Here is a 12036-nt window from a genome sequence, read left to right on the forward strand (position 1 = left end):
ATAGAAAAGACTCCAGTTCTATCCACGTCGATATAACCAGACATCCAGTGTCCTGACCTAACCGTCATGGACTGTGGCTTTATCGCAAATATCCTATCTTGTGACATCGTGCAATGTGCCCGTGGCGATCCCGCCACTATCAGGCACATCTGTCCCAAGATTTCTATACCATCTAGTGACATCGTGCAATGTGCCCGTGGCGATCCCACCACTATCAGGCACTTCTGTCACAAGATTACTCGTGTAATACCTGCTATTTATAATTCAAGAGAACAAGTATATCAATCAAATCAATGCAAATATCAATGCAATAAAATAAAGTATGTGCTTTAGGGAAACCCAAGTCTAAACCGACTCAAGTCGATCTCCCAATACCACATTGAATTATACCTTTCGTTTGTGGTCTCGGTCTGACGCAATCTCAGTTCTGAACTCAAGATTATCTCTGTAAATCTGAAACGACATGTCGAGAATCATAATATCAATATTCTATTCTCAATTCAACACTGAATCCGATTAATCTGGATTTAATCCAATTCACGACAGAACGACACAATCTCAGTATCCCCGTCAATAACAAATCACCAGACATCAATTACAAATCATAACTCATATCCGATATAATCTGTAATTCATTCATAATCCAAATCTGTCCGATTTCAAATTAATATAATCAGAAAATCATAACAATCCCATAATCAGTCCGTTTTCCAATCTGACTTCGATTCTATGATGTTTAACATATCAATAACATCATATATGAATCATATCAAATTACTACAACATCATATTTTCAGAACATATCAAAACGTAACAAAACTTACGTCCAGTTGTAGCCTGCGTCTATAGGAACACTATATCGAAGTCGGATTCAAAATCTAACGGACGGATCGAAATATAAAGGCGTAAGGATTTTCTAAAAGTTTGCTCGTTCTTCTTCCTTTCTTTCTTTTGCAGGAATCTGAAGGATTTGTATATATATATATATCCAATTGCATGTAATGATACGTGGCATCATTTTTCACAACCTTCAGGCGGCGCTCGGGCGGTCGAGAATTACCGCTCGGGCGCTTGCTCGGCGCTCGGGCGGTTAAAACTTACCGCCCGGGCGCGGGAGGTTCTGTCCTCCACAATCATCGTTGGCGCTCGGGCGGTCAAAAACTACCGCCCGGGCGCCACATCTTCTGTCCGCAGCATATTTTGTTGAACATTGGCGCTCGGGCGGTCACTTTCTACCACTCGGGCGCCAATAGTTCTGTCCAAAACTTGTACAATTCATATGCTTTGCCCAATCTGGTTTTCGAAATGGTCCGGCTATAATCACATTAGTTCATAATCAATAATCTCAGATTAATAGAATCAAAATCTCAGGCATTACATTAATTTTGTCATTACAATCTGATATGTAAATTTAATCACTTTTATTAAAAAAATACCAAACATTAAATATAATATTTTACATCTTATTTATCCTTAACTTATACTTATATTATATATCGCATGTTTATAGTATCATGTGTATCAAATTACGCCTAGGCGATTGTGTAATGTGTCATGCTAATATAAAATTTCGGGAGAGATGAAATTAAAATTTATACAAGCTATATTACATAACAAGGGTAAATGAGTAAATTGTGTACAAAGTTGCTCTGGCATTACGAGAATTGCTCTGGCATTATCAGAAGCCATTCTTTTTCCTCTCATCATGAACTCTATTATTACAGAGTCGATCAAAATTCCTCCGACAAAAACATTATCTTTCTCCCATTGAAAACTAAATTTTCTTGATTCCCAACTATTTTTCAGCAACCCTTTTCGCTTCTTCTCAACATCGACTCTAAGAATTCAACGAGAATGGCGAAAGAAACATGAGCGGAAGTGAAGTACTGTTCATAGATTTACGCGGCTCATATTCTGAGTTCCGACGCAGAAAAGGTAATTCTATTGAAAGTATAGCTAATTTTGCCTCTATCTGCTTCATCATTCTGTGGTCCCATATGTTTATTTGATCTGTGTGCGCTTTTCTCTCTGTGTTTTGTGGAGCATTAAAAACAGGAACTTTTTGGGAAATGTGATGGTGAGCTATTTTGAAAATGAAAGGGTGGATTTAATGTGTGGTATTAGGAGGATGGGTAGTGGATTTTAAAGCTTTAAGTTGTGTTCTCTGATGGAAAATGTCAATATCTTGGAAGCTTTTTATGTTTACTCTTACACTCCAATCATGAGCCTTTCTGTGGTCCATGCCCGTTAAAATTAAGGTGTGTATCCAAGACTTCATTTATAGAGCGAGTAATGTATTTTTTAGGTCCTGGAAGAGTTTTAGACTCGGGAAAATTATGATTTTGTAGACAATCATTACTATCTCTAGCCATAGGATCAAGAAGTTGCAGGACTTTGAAACAATTCGAAACTGTGTAAGTTCTATTTGGTCTGTTCAGAACTTTGTTAGGCGTTAAGGTTTGTGATATAGCTTCGAGTTACTAGTTTTTCGAGCATTTGAATGTAAGTCTTACCCTGTTATTACTTCAAGACTGATTCTATAAGGACTTCAAGATTTCTCGACAATTGGATTTTTGGAGCAATGAGGAAGTACTCAGGGTCGTTTAGGCACTCCGGTGCCTATACGAGCCCAGGAACACCTGAATATGGTGGTACCATAGACGAAGTTCCGAAAGGATGGAATTCCGAGCGAGTGCCACTGGCAACAAGTAGTGGTGGTCGAAGGCATATTAGTGCTGCTGCTTTGATACCCTTTAACAGTGGGAGGGCTCTGCCTTCGAAATGGGACGATGCTGAGAGATGGATTAGGAGCCCTGTTTCAGGTCATAGTCCTTTCAACACTTTTGCAGCTCAATCTCAGAGGCACCCAAAGTCGAAGAGTGGCCCTTTGGGATCTCCCGGACTTGTGTACCTATCCAACTATTCACCCACCATGGATGGTGGCAGTGTCCAGAATTTCATGGGAAATTCACAGCTTACTACTGGGGTACTGGTACCTGAAGGTTTATCGTTTCAGTATGATGCTAGGATCATTTCAAAATCAGATTCTCTGTACCATGGAAATAATATAAATCGGAGTACTGGTGTGCCTGGGACGTCAGATGTTCTCAGTGAAACTATGTTTCCTACTTCTCAAGGTACATATGATGTTCTCTCGCATGATAAATCTACGATAAAACTAGTCGCATGAAAAGTCATGTTTTCAATTGACGAATTGAACATCTAGGAGACACACTTGACAGAACAAAGGAGGAGGAAGGCCTAGTTTCCCTGGATGTTTCACGAAGGGATATGGCGACTCAAATGAGTCCGGAAGGAAGCACTCATTCATCTACCAAAGGGAGACTATCATTCTCCATTTTTCCTTCATCTGGATCAGTCCCAAACGACAATGTTTCTGCAAAAGATGAAGTTAGAGATGTCCAGGTAGACAAAGGCACAAGTACAGGCAGGGACGCCAAGAAACAAGGACTAAGGAAGATGAAAGATTCAAGAAATACTGAAGACTTACCCTCACCTTGGAGTAGTGCTGAAGCAAGAAAACACGTCAGGTGTGTCAATATGGGAGCCCGATTACCCAATATTTGCGAATTAAGGATCACAAATTAGAGAATTTGTAAAATTCCAAAAGGATGCAAGATAACAAGGTTTCTTCTTGGATTTCGCAGGTTGCAAAGAGAAGAGGCCAAGATCAGTGCTTGGGAGAATTTGCAGCAGGCTAAATCTGAAGCAGCAGTTCAAAAACTCGAGGTTCGTGTTGTAGCATCACACCAATTTAGCGGTGTTAAATGACCTGATGTATCATATTCTATTTCTTTTCTTCTTCTTCTTTTTGGAAAAAAAATACAAATTCAGTCTTGTGTAGGATGTTAGTTGAATCGTATCGACCCTTGCTAACAATTCTGTTTCCTTAGATGAAGCTAGAAAAGATGCGATCAGCCTCGATGGACAAAATCTTGAAGGAACTCGAAATCTCGCAGGCAAGAGCTCTAACCATGAGAAACTCACTGGTGGAAAATCAAACTTCTCAAACTTCAATATTTGTGAAAATGCGCTCTTTCAGCCATCGCTTTCTTTGCCATAGGAATTAGTAGTTTATGGAATAATGTTTCTTTCCTGGTTCGCTATCAAATTTAAAACTTCCTCGTGCTTTCTTGACCTCGAATATTGTTTGTCAATATGGTTGATTTATTTCTGGCGCCAGTTGAGTTTTTACTGCACTGGCAAACGAGAAGTACCGCAGTATTCCGGTTTCTAATTATTCAGGTTCCATTTTAACAGCATCAATCATGATTTGAATCAATTTGAACTAAATTATATCCCTTAAAATGAGGAAAAAAATGATTTAATAAGCAAAACAGCTAAACTAATTATGCAACAATTATTTTATAAGATATTATTAAAAACATAAAGGAATAAATTTAATTAAATGAACTCGCACAGTTCCGGTTGATTATTTTGAGAAATCGAAACCTGAGGTTGGGTTCCAAAATCAAAAAGTTATATTCCTAATTAGTTTTTAAAAAATAATTTATTGTTCTGATTCCACGCATTTCAGGATGATTATTTTTAGGAACCAAAACCAAACATCAAAAGCTATTTTGGTTTCAGATTTTGAAACTGTGGTTGGGTGTAGTCCCATGGGGCTGGCTGTTGGCACTTACGTCCTGAACTTGGTTTGTGCTATCTACCCCTAATGTAAACCGTGTAACACAGTAGGAAACATCGTTCAATAACATCCAATTTAACAAGTTAAATTGTAAAGAACAACGAATCAATAACTCACATGTTTACATAACCGACTAATGGATGAATAAGATAAATAAGATAAAACATTTGGCTTCATGATCATCCACGAATCCCAAAAGCAATGGTTCACATTTCATAAACAAGACCAGATGTAGATGCAGCCGTCTTTCGGCAACTAATAAGGCCTGTACCTGTAATCTGGGCGTGATGGTCTACCACCACCCATACTGCCACCCGCTCCATAACCCCACTATCAAACAAACATACACAACATAGAAAGGATCGAGTGTTAGCACAATGGTGAGAATATTATAACGAAAATTCGATTCCAGGACCAACTGTACTCACATCGTCGAAATCCAGGCTGCCATACATTCTGCCATAACTGCTACGCATATGTCCACCATACCCTGGTCCACCATAGCCATATGGCTCGGGAGGATTACTCACCATGAAATTACTACTGGGGCTAGGATCATCAATTGGTGTAGCAGAATCAATTGCAACCTGCAATGCATCGGATTAAAACCTCTATATTACTAATACTCGTACTATTTCTCATTTACAATTACCATGCATGTTGAAGACCAAACAAATACAAGGAATGTTACATCAAAGATCTGTAAATAGAAATGGGCATTTCACCACCAAAGAGATAAGATCCACAAATGCAAGAATTATATACATACATACATATATATATATATATATATATATATAGTGAAACTCTACAAAAAATAATGCATCAAAATGAATTTTTGCTGGGGTATTTAATTTGTGAAGATCTTCTGAGGCTGCCATTGGCAGGAAAGCTCTGGTAACTGATGGAAGTGAAAAACACATTCTGACGTCTGTCAGATAACAAAGTGATCACTTTTCTGTTTGTCTTGCCGGATAAATCAGTCCTAAGTTTTAGGTACTTTCTCACAAGTGACGGGTGAAACTGAACCCGCTAGACCGGTACATCAAGCATTGCCCGAGGTGTTCGAGATTTTACATTGCAGAAAACTTAAGGAAAATTACGAATCACGATGTTTTGAAACCTAAATCTTTAAAATCGGGAGCATAAAACATCTGTAAAAATCATAACTTCCTGGACAGAGTAACACCTGGTGCCCACATATTTCATGAGATCTTCTAGCTACGCGGTCTGCAACACCATCATCAGCAAAAGTGACAAAACCAAATCCTCGATGACCAGTCCTCTTGGGGTCCTATGCAAAGTACGACAATTCACATAATGAAGCGACAATTCACACAATTATTTAAACAAGTACAGATAAAATATGAACTATCGCATCTATTTCTTACCTTTGGAACATAAACATCTAAAATACGACCAAATCTGCCAAAATACTGACGAAGATCTTCTGCACTTGCCTCCTGAGGAAGCCTGCCAACAAAAACCTTTTTGCCCATCCCACGAGGTGGCTCCCCTCCTTAATCAACAATTATACAACTGAGTGCAACACATCGTTTAAAAGATGACCAAGATTGCTTTCAGGAAGTAACTTACTTCCATAAAAAGGACCAGGATGATGATCATACAAGGTTGGAGCACCAAGCGCAGCATATCTAGTAGCAGCACTAATGTAAGCATTATAAGCTCCATATCCTCCTCCTCTTCCTCCGCCTCTTCCACCCCCACCCCCACCCCCACCCTGAGGCATTCTGCTAACAGGTCTAACATCATCCTCCTACAGTATATTATCATTATTATCAAGTGAACAAGGAGACTCTAACTATACAATGAATTTACAAATTTAACTAGAATTTTAAAAATAAAATTGTAGCTACCTTTGGAGTTGCCCTGTCCACAACTACAGTTGATCCTCCCAATTCGTGTGTGTCAGCCATCAGATCATCCACTGCATCTGTGATTATAAAAGACAGGATGGAAGGTTGGTTCTGCAGTAAAACAATAAAAAGGCAAAAAATGGCCTTGCCTGCACACCAAATGCATACTAAAAAAAGAGTCATGAACACTGCAGCAAGTAGTCACATTGAAAAGCTTAACCTTTCCGGTGTTCTAATTTCTAAAATTGGCCACAAGGATTCGAAAGAATTCCCAAAATCATGAAAATCGCCTCAGCTTAAATTTTCTTTGCAATTCGAAAGGAATATGATTATGATAGTGAATTCGTACAGTTAAGAACCACATGGACAAGCCAAATTACAATCCAGCAAGAGATGCATGGGAAGGAACACCACTAAAAGCCAATAACTTAAGAAAATAGCTAATTACAGCAAGATGAAAGGATGTGGGCATTTGACGTTTCTTGAAAAGACACAAGAAGGATATACTGGTACCATATTGCATGCATTTGAATAATTGGACATGTGCAAATAGAACCTACACCTAATAAACTTCTCACAAAGGTTTCAAAAGGTACCCATAAAAACCATACAGAAAAAAGTAAATAAGATTATAAGAACAACATTAACAATAGAATTACCAGCAATTGAAAAGGTGATGAATCCAATTCCACGATGACCTTTGGTATTTGGATCCTGAGAACAAAAATTGGATGATACGATGCTATGTTTTTCAAACTGCCATTCATAGGAAATGAGACAGAAGTATTAACCTTTGGCATGTATAAATCTGTTATGTCACCGTACTTTTCGAAATGGCTGCAAAATCATATAACATAAATCACATTTAGTCTCGTCAAGTGTAAATCCACACCCAATCCCCACTGAAAATCAACAAATTAGACAAAACAAGGAATTGGTATACGAGGTCCAAGGAACCTTCTAAATGCAGCTTCAGTCACAGATGGTAGTATCCTCGCCACAAAAATCCTGGTCACTTTCTTTGATGGTGCTCTCATCTCCTCCTGCGAACAGCACATAGAAGATTCAAATAGAACATCAGGGTTATTACCAGCCACCAACAAAAAAAAATGGATTATGGACAGGTTCAGGACTTTGAAATGGATATTGTGGAACAGCTGAATGATTTAAGAAGGTAACCTTAGGTGTGGCTATTTTGACTTCCAGAACCCTATTGCCAAGGAAGTGCTCGCTAGTTAATGCAGCCTGTAGCATGCGCACACAGAAAATATGTTGTCACAATACTGCTTGAAATTCTGCTCTCATGCACACATAGAAACCACAATGGACAGTTGAATGAACATTGGAATTCAAACCATGCGGAATAACATAAAAGGGTTACAATCATGTGTCAAAGCAGTGCATTGCATACATTGGCATCCTCAATAGCAGCAAATGTTACATATCCAAAGCCGCGCGAACGGCCTGTGGACCGCTCCTGAAATCATTACATCAAAAAAGATAAGGGATGTCTTTAATTATTGAACCCAACAATATCATAACTGTAAGAACTGAGAAAGTATAATTACGTTCTCAATGCCGCACATACGAAAAATATGAAGACACATCATAAAAAAATTGATCACCGTCCAAAAATCAAATAAAACAGTTCCAGGTATACAAAATTAATGAGAAATCAACAGAAAAAAACAGAAATTTCCCACGATAAAGCGTTCGTGGGGGAGACAATTTATCAATTCCCTCCTACTCGAAGTCCAAAAACGAAACAATCTTATGAAAATATAAAAAACATTAAGCCTGTAAACTCGAGAACAATACTCAAGAGGTGTCAGACACCAAAACCAGATCTTTATAACCAAAACAGCCAAGAACTAACCTTCATCACGATACAATCTTCTAAATCCCCAAACTTGCTCATGTATTCTCTCAACCCTTCAGTATCCACATCCCAGGGAACTCCCAAAACCTAAAGAGGAAAACCAAAGCACATTCACAAAATCACAAATTCGATATGATAGGACATCGCTTTATTGGTCCCATTGACGAAAATCTGTAAACTTACGACAAGCTTCCGATCAGACATGACGATTGACGAAATAGATGTGGCCGCTCTCGAATTCCTCCCCTCTCTCTCTCAATAACCCTCAATCGCTCAAGCACTCTTCCTGCACACAACAATAATAGGCACACCTCTTTCTCACAACACACAATCAGCACAAGATACCAAATCAAACTCACCATATTTTTCCGATCCTTGATATTGAAGACAGATAAAATGCCTAAAGAAAAAACAGAATTCATAAAGGAATGACTCTGAATAGCTTCCGGGCTCTCATCACTAACCTTTCGATTCGATTGGGAATCAAAACCCTAAAGTCGCTCGCTCGCGCTCCCCCTCTCAATCGCTCGCCGCGCAGCCTTCCGCGGTTATAAGCTCAACTGACTTTTGTTTTTCACGTTACATATGGCCAAAAGGAAAAATAGCGATTTATCCCGTATACTAACACGCTTTTCCTTTTTCTTTTTTTCTTTTTTTTTCTTTTGTCAAGGAAATAGAAACAATGAAACTTAGAATTTCAGAGTAAGGTCAAGACCCATTTGACCGTACTGTCAATGGTCAACAATTGACTTTGACAAAAACATTAAATTTTATTTAAGAAAGATGTCAATTTTGGTTAATATTAAATTAAAATAATATAACGATTAAGATATATAATTTTTGGATGAATTAATTAATGGAAGCTAACATGTCGTCAAAATGACATCTTTTTTTCTTCTTTTATACCATGGGATAGTTACGCTTAGTTAAACAATATTTGAATTTGTGCTGCATTCCATCTTCGCATCATATGCGTTGGATTGCCTCGGCGTGCTCCACCTCAATTCCATACCAGTACCATTGTCGGCTGCCGCCTATGCATGCGGCGTATGCCACCAGGACCCTTGTTTCATCCAAGACAACCATGCACGGCGGTGCACGTTCTAGTGAATCAAAACAATATGGCTTCGGATGGTACGTAGAAGGGGCATTTGTGGTCAAGGTTGCGGTGGAGCTAAACCGAAGCATGGCGAGACGATGAAGGCACCAGGATCAAAACCACCATCTCCGGCGTGATTTTCTTCTTTACTCAATTGCTACACCCACCATCTTCGAGTCTCTGAAATTCCTGATGCAGCGAATCAGAAGAGAAACAAAACAATTAAATTAAAAGAAAAAATAACATGAATCTGAATACTGAATGTAGTGTTGAACACAAGTAATAGACTTATGTAAATCCTAATCTGATATTATACCGAGAATATAATTAAAAAAATACATATTAATAGTCCTAATGTAATTAAGATACTAATTGTAATGCAAATACAATACTTTAACAAACATTTTTATCGTCGTTCAAATGAGAAAAAAACCACACAGAGTTTTTTTCCTAAAATTAATCATCAAAATTAGCAAAAATTAATGTTTATTATAATTTTAATCCGATATGTTTAGTGTTTTGCGATTTTATTCTTTTATATTGTCAAATTTAATATTAGTCCTGTATTTTTCAAATTTCTGGCAATTTTATTCAAATTTCTACGAGAATGCTGATGTAGCATGCACTCATTATATATGCCAATGCCACACCATTGTCACATTACAAAATAGAAAAATTATAGTTGACCGAAACTTAAATTTCACAATGTGGGGAAAACCAAAATCGCAACATATAAATACACATTATCAAAATTTCAATTTTCCCTTAAAATTATTTCAAATAAAATTTGCGACTATCTCAGTTGTATTTAAGAGAATGGTTTCTACAGTGGATAATATTTTAATGATTGTGATATTATTTTTGTAGTTATATCTACTTTAACTATTAAAATTCAATGAGCTGAAACCATGTATAATTAAATTTATCGATAAAATCCTCTGTTGAATTTTTTTTAATGATGCGCACGCTTTTTAACATTTTTACTTGAAATTATGTGGAAAAATAAAAATTTCAAAGTTGAGACTGATAGCAAATATAATGATTATAAAGATACTTTCTTCTTGATTTTAGTCAAAACTTTATTTTAAAATATACATATATGAGTTGTATCTTTTTACAAAAAGTACTTTGTTGTGTATGAGGCCTTGGATGGGTTTACTCGATCCTACTCCTGTTGGCAGTGTCCGCAAAGATCTATCCACCAATTCGGATTTTTTTGAGTCAAATTTTTTTTTTACATGGAAGTGGGCCCGGATCACTCAACAGGGTGAAACAATCCCCTTGGATGTGCCGCGAATTTGTCCACGTAGTTCATAGACAGGGGTGGCATGTTAATGAAAAAGCAAACATTGAATTATTGCACCCTATAATAGAGCAGAGGTAATTGATTGATAATCCCCTTACCTTTTATCCTTAGGTTAGAAAGCAAGAAAACAAACTAAAGATATGAACAAATATAAATGAAAATTTTACTTTTAACTTTTAGTGAGATTTTCGAGTGTTGCGTTAGTATTCTCCCTTATAAGTGCGTTTAGACTCTGAGTAGGTCTTTTGACGGCCTCACGAATCTTTATCTGTGAGACGAGTCAATCCTACCAATATTCACAATAAAAAGTAATATTTTTAGTATAAAAAATAATATTTTTTCATAGATGACATGACATTTCTCTTGGGTTCAATTCAGGCACAAGTTGTTGGGGTTCAATTTTGAAAGTTCAGAAGCTCCGTTAAACTTGAAAATTTTAAATAAAATGGAGTTTGATAACCATGATCAAAGAACGGATTGTCTGCAATATTTGTCGGTGTAGTTGGTACTCCGACTGTATAAAACCTATCAGATGAATATTCAGTATCGAAACCACTAGATAGACCAATACTACCAAACCCAAAGAATGGACCAGTAGCATCCAACCCAACGGATGGTCAAGAAATATCAAACCCACCATGTTGTCCAGCAATATCAAACTTATCACATTACTGATGCGAATTAAGTGAAAGCGTAATAAAATTTTGTTGAGGGGATTTGCTTGTCCAGCAACAAACATTTTGTGTGTGTATGAACGGAAACCAAGCCCATGCATTGTAGGCGACATAATGTGTACAAATAATACGTTCATACCACTTCATAAAGTCATTATCGGTTTGCCATGATCTCCCATATAGTTCACCGTGCACATTCCGAATTGCATTTTTTTTTATATTCATTACAATCTGTATTGTGATGACCTATCCTAGTGATATTTTGTAGGTCGCTGTTGTCAAGCGAATGAGTTAGAATAAATTGTATTCTGAACTTTCGTATCACCCGATTGAGGTAATACATCTACAATCTCGAAACTGGTCAAGGGTTGGACACATCACCAGATACTATTATCGTATGGATCAATAATGATTTTTACATCAATATCATTTTCGTTGTACATGATCCAGTGAAACTTGAAAAAGTTTTAAAAAGTTAAAAAATGTATAAAATAACAAATTAAATTAATAATTTCGAAAGCACATCATCCTA

At 37.2% G+C, this 12036-nt stretch overlaps 2 protein-coding genes across 7 annotated transcripts; one reads left to right on the plus strand and one right to left on the minus strand.

Moving 5' to 3' along the window:
- Positions 1-1656: 1656 nt before the first annotated feature.
- Positions 1657-4278, plus strand: LOC142554529 (uncharacterized). 3 transcript variants are annotated; one of them, XM_075665293.1, is made up of 5 exons: positions 1657-1935; positions 2531-3137; positions 3227-3551; positions 3669-3750; positions 3915-4278. In XM_075665293.1, the coding sequence occupies exons 2-5, from the start codon at positions 2582-2584 to the stop codon at positions 4089-4091; spliced, it is 1140 nt and encodes a 379-aa protein (XP_075521408.1). In that variant the 5' UTR covers positions 1657-1935; positions 2531-2581; the 3' UTR covers positions 4092-4278. The 3 variants fall into 3 exon arrangements, with proteins under 3 accessions (XP_075521408.1, XP_075521361.1, XP_075521324.1); XM_075665246.1 differs by lacking the exon at positions 1657-1935 and adding an exon at positions 1942-2414; XM_075665209.1 differs by lacking the exon at positions 1657-1935 and adding an exon at positions 1942-2258.
- A 437-nt stretch (positions 4279-4715) lies between these two features.
- LOC142554668 (uncharacterized) lies at positions 4716-9035 on the minus strand. Of its 4 annotated transcripts, none has more exons than XM_075665395.1 (14): positions 8890-9035; positions 8609-8711; positions 8423-8512; positions 7958-8023; positions 7726-7791; positions 7504-7589; positions 7338-7383; positions 7206-7260; positions 6547-6623; positions 6266-6446; positions 6061-6188; positions 5859-5963; positions 5098-5256; positions 4716-4999 (listed from the first exon to the last, which is right to left on the minus strand). In XM_075665395.1, the coding sequence occupies exons 2-14, from the start codon at positions 8627-8629 to the stop codon at positions 4925-4927; spliced, it is 1155 nt and encodes a 384-aa protein (XP_075521510.1). In that variant the 5' UTR covers positions 8630-8711; positions 8890-9035; the 3' UTR covers positions 4716-4924. The 4 variants fall into 4 exon arrangements, with proteins under 4 accessions (XP_075521510.1, XP_075521582.1, XP_075521544.1 ...); XM_075665467.1 differs by having other exon boundaries at positions 8785-9000; XM_075665429.1 differs by having other exon boundaries at positions 8609-8738; positions 8890-8995.
- Between the last annotated feature and the right edge of the window lie 3001 nt (positions 9036-12036).

Source organism: Primulina tabacum, chromosome 1 (genome assembly GCF_025594145.1).
Source record: "Primulina tabacum isolate GXHZ01 chromosome 1, ASM2559414v2, whole genome shotgun sequence".
NCBI classification, from domain to species: Eukaryota; Viridiplantae; Streptophyta; class Magnoliopsida; order Lamiales; family Gesneriaceae; genus Primulina; species Primulina tabacum.

Bases quoted from the DNA above. Each gene is read 5' to 3' on its own strand.
- LOC142554529 (XM_075665209.1), top strand. The intron at 3,138-3,226 runs GTACATATGATG...TTGAACATCTAG, and splicing joins TATGTTTCCTACTTCTCAAG to GAGACACACTTGACAGAACA. The intron at 3,751-3,914 runs GTTCGTGTTGTA...CTGTTTCCTTAG, and splicing joins CAGCAGTTCAAAAACTCGAG to ATGAAGCTAGAAAAGATGCG.
- LOC142554668 (XM_075665395.1), bottom strand. From the start codon at position 8,629: ATGTCTGATCGGAAGCTTGTC. The intron at 8,024-8,422 runs GTTAGTTCTTGG...TAATGATTTCAG, and splicing joins AAGATTGTATCGTGATGAAG to GAGCGGTCCACAGGCCGTTC. The intron at 6,624-7,205 runs GTAATTCTATTG...TTATAATCACAG, and splicing joins CATCACCTTTTCAATTGCTG to ATGCAGTGGATGATCTGATG.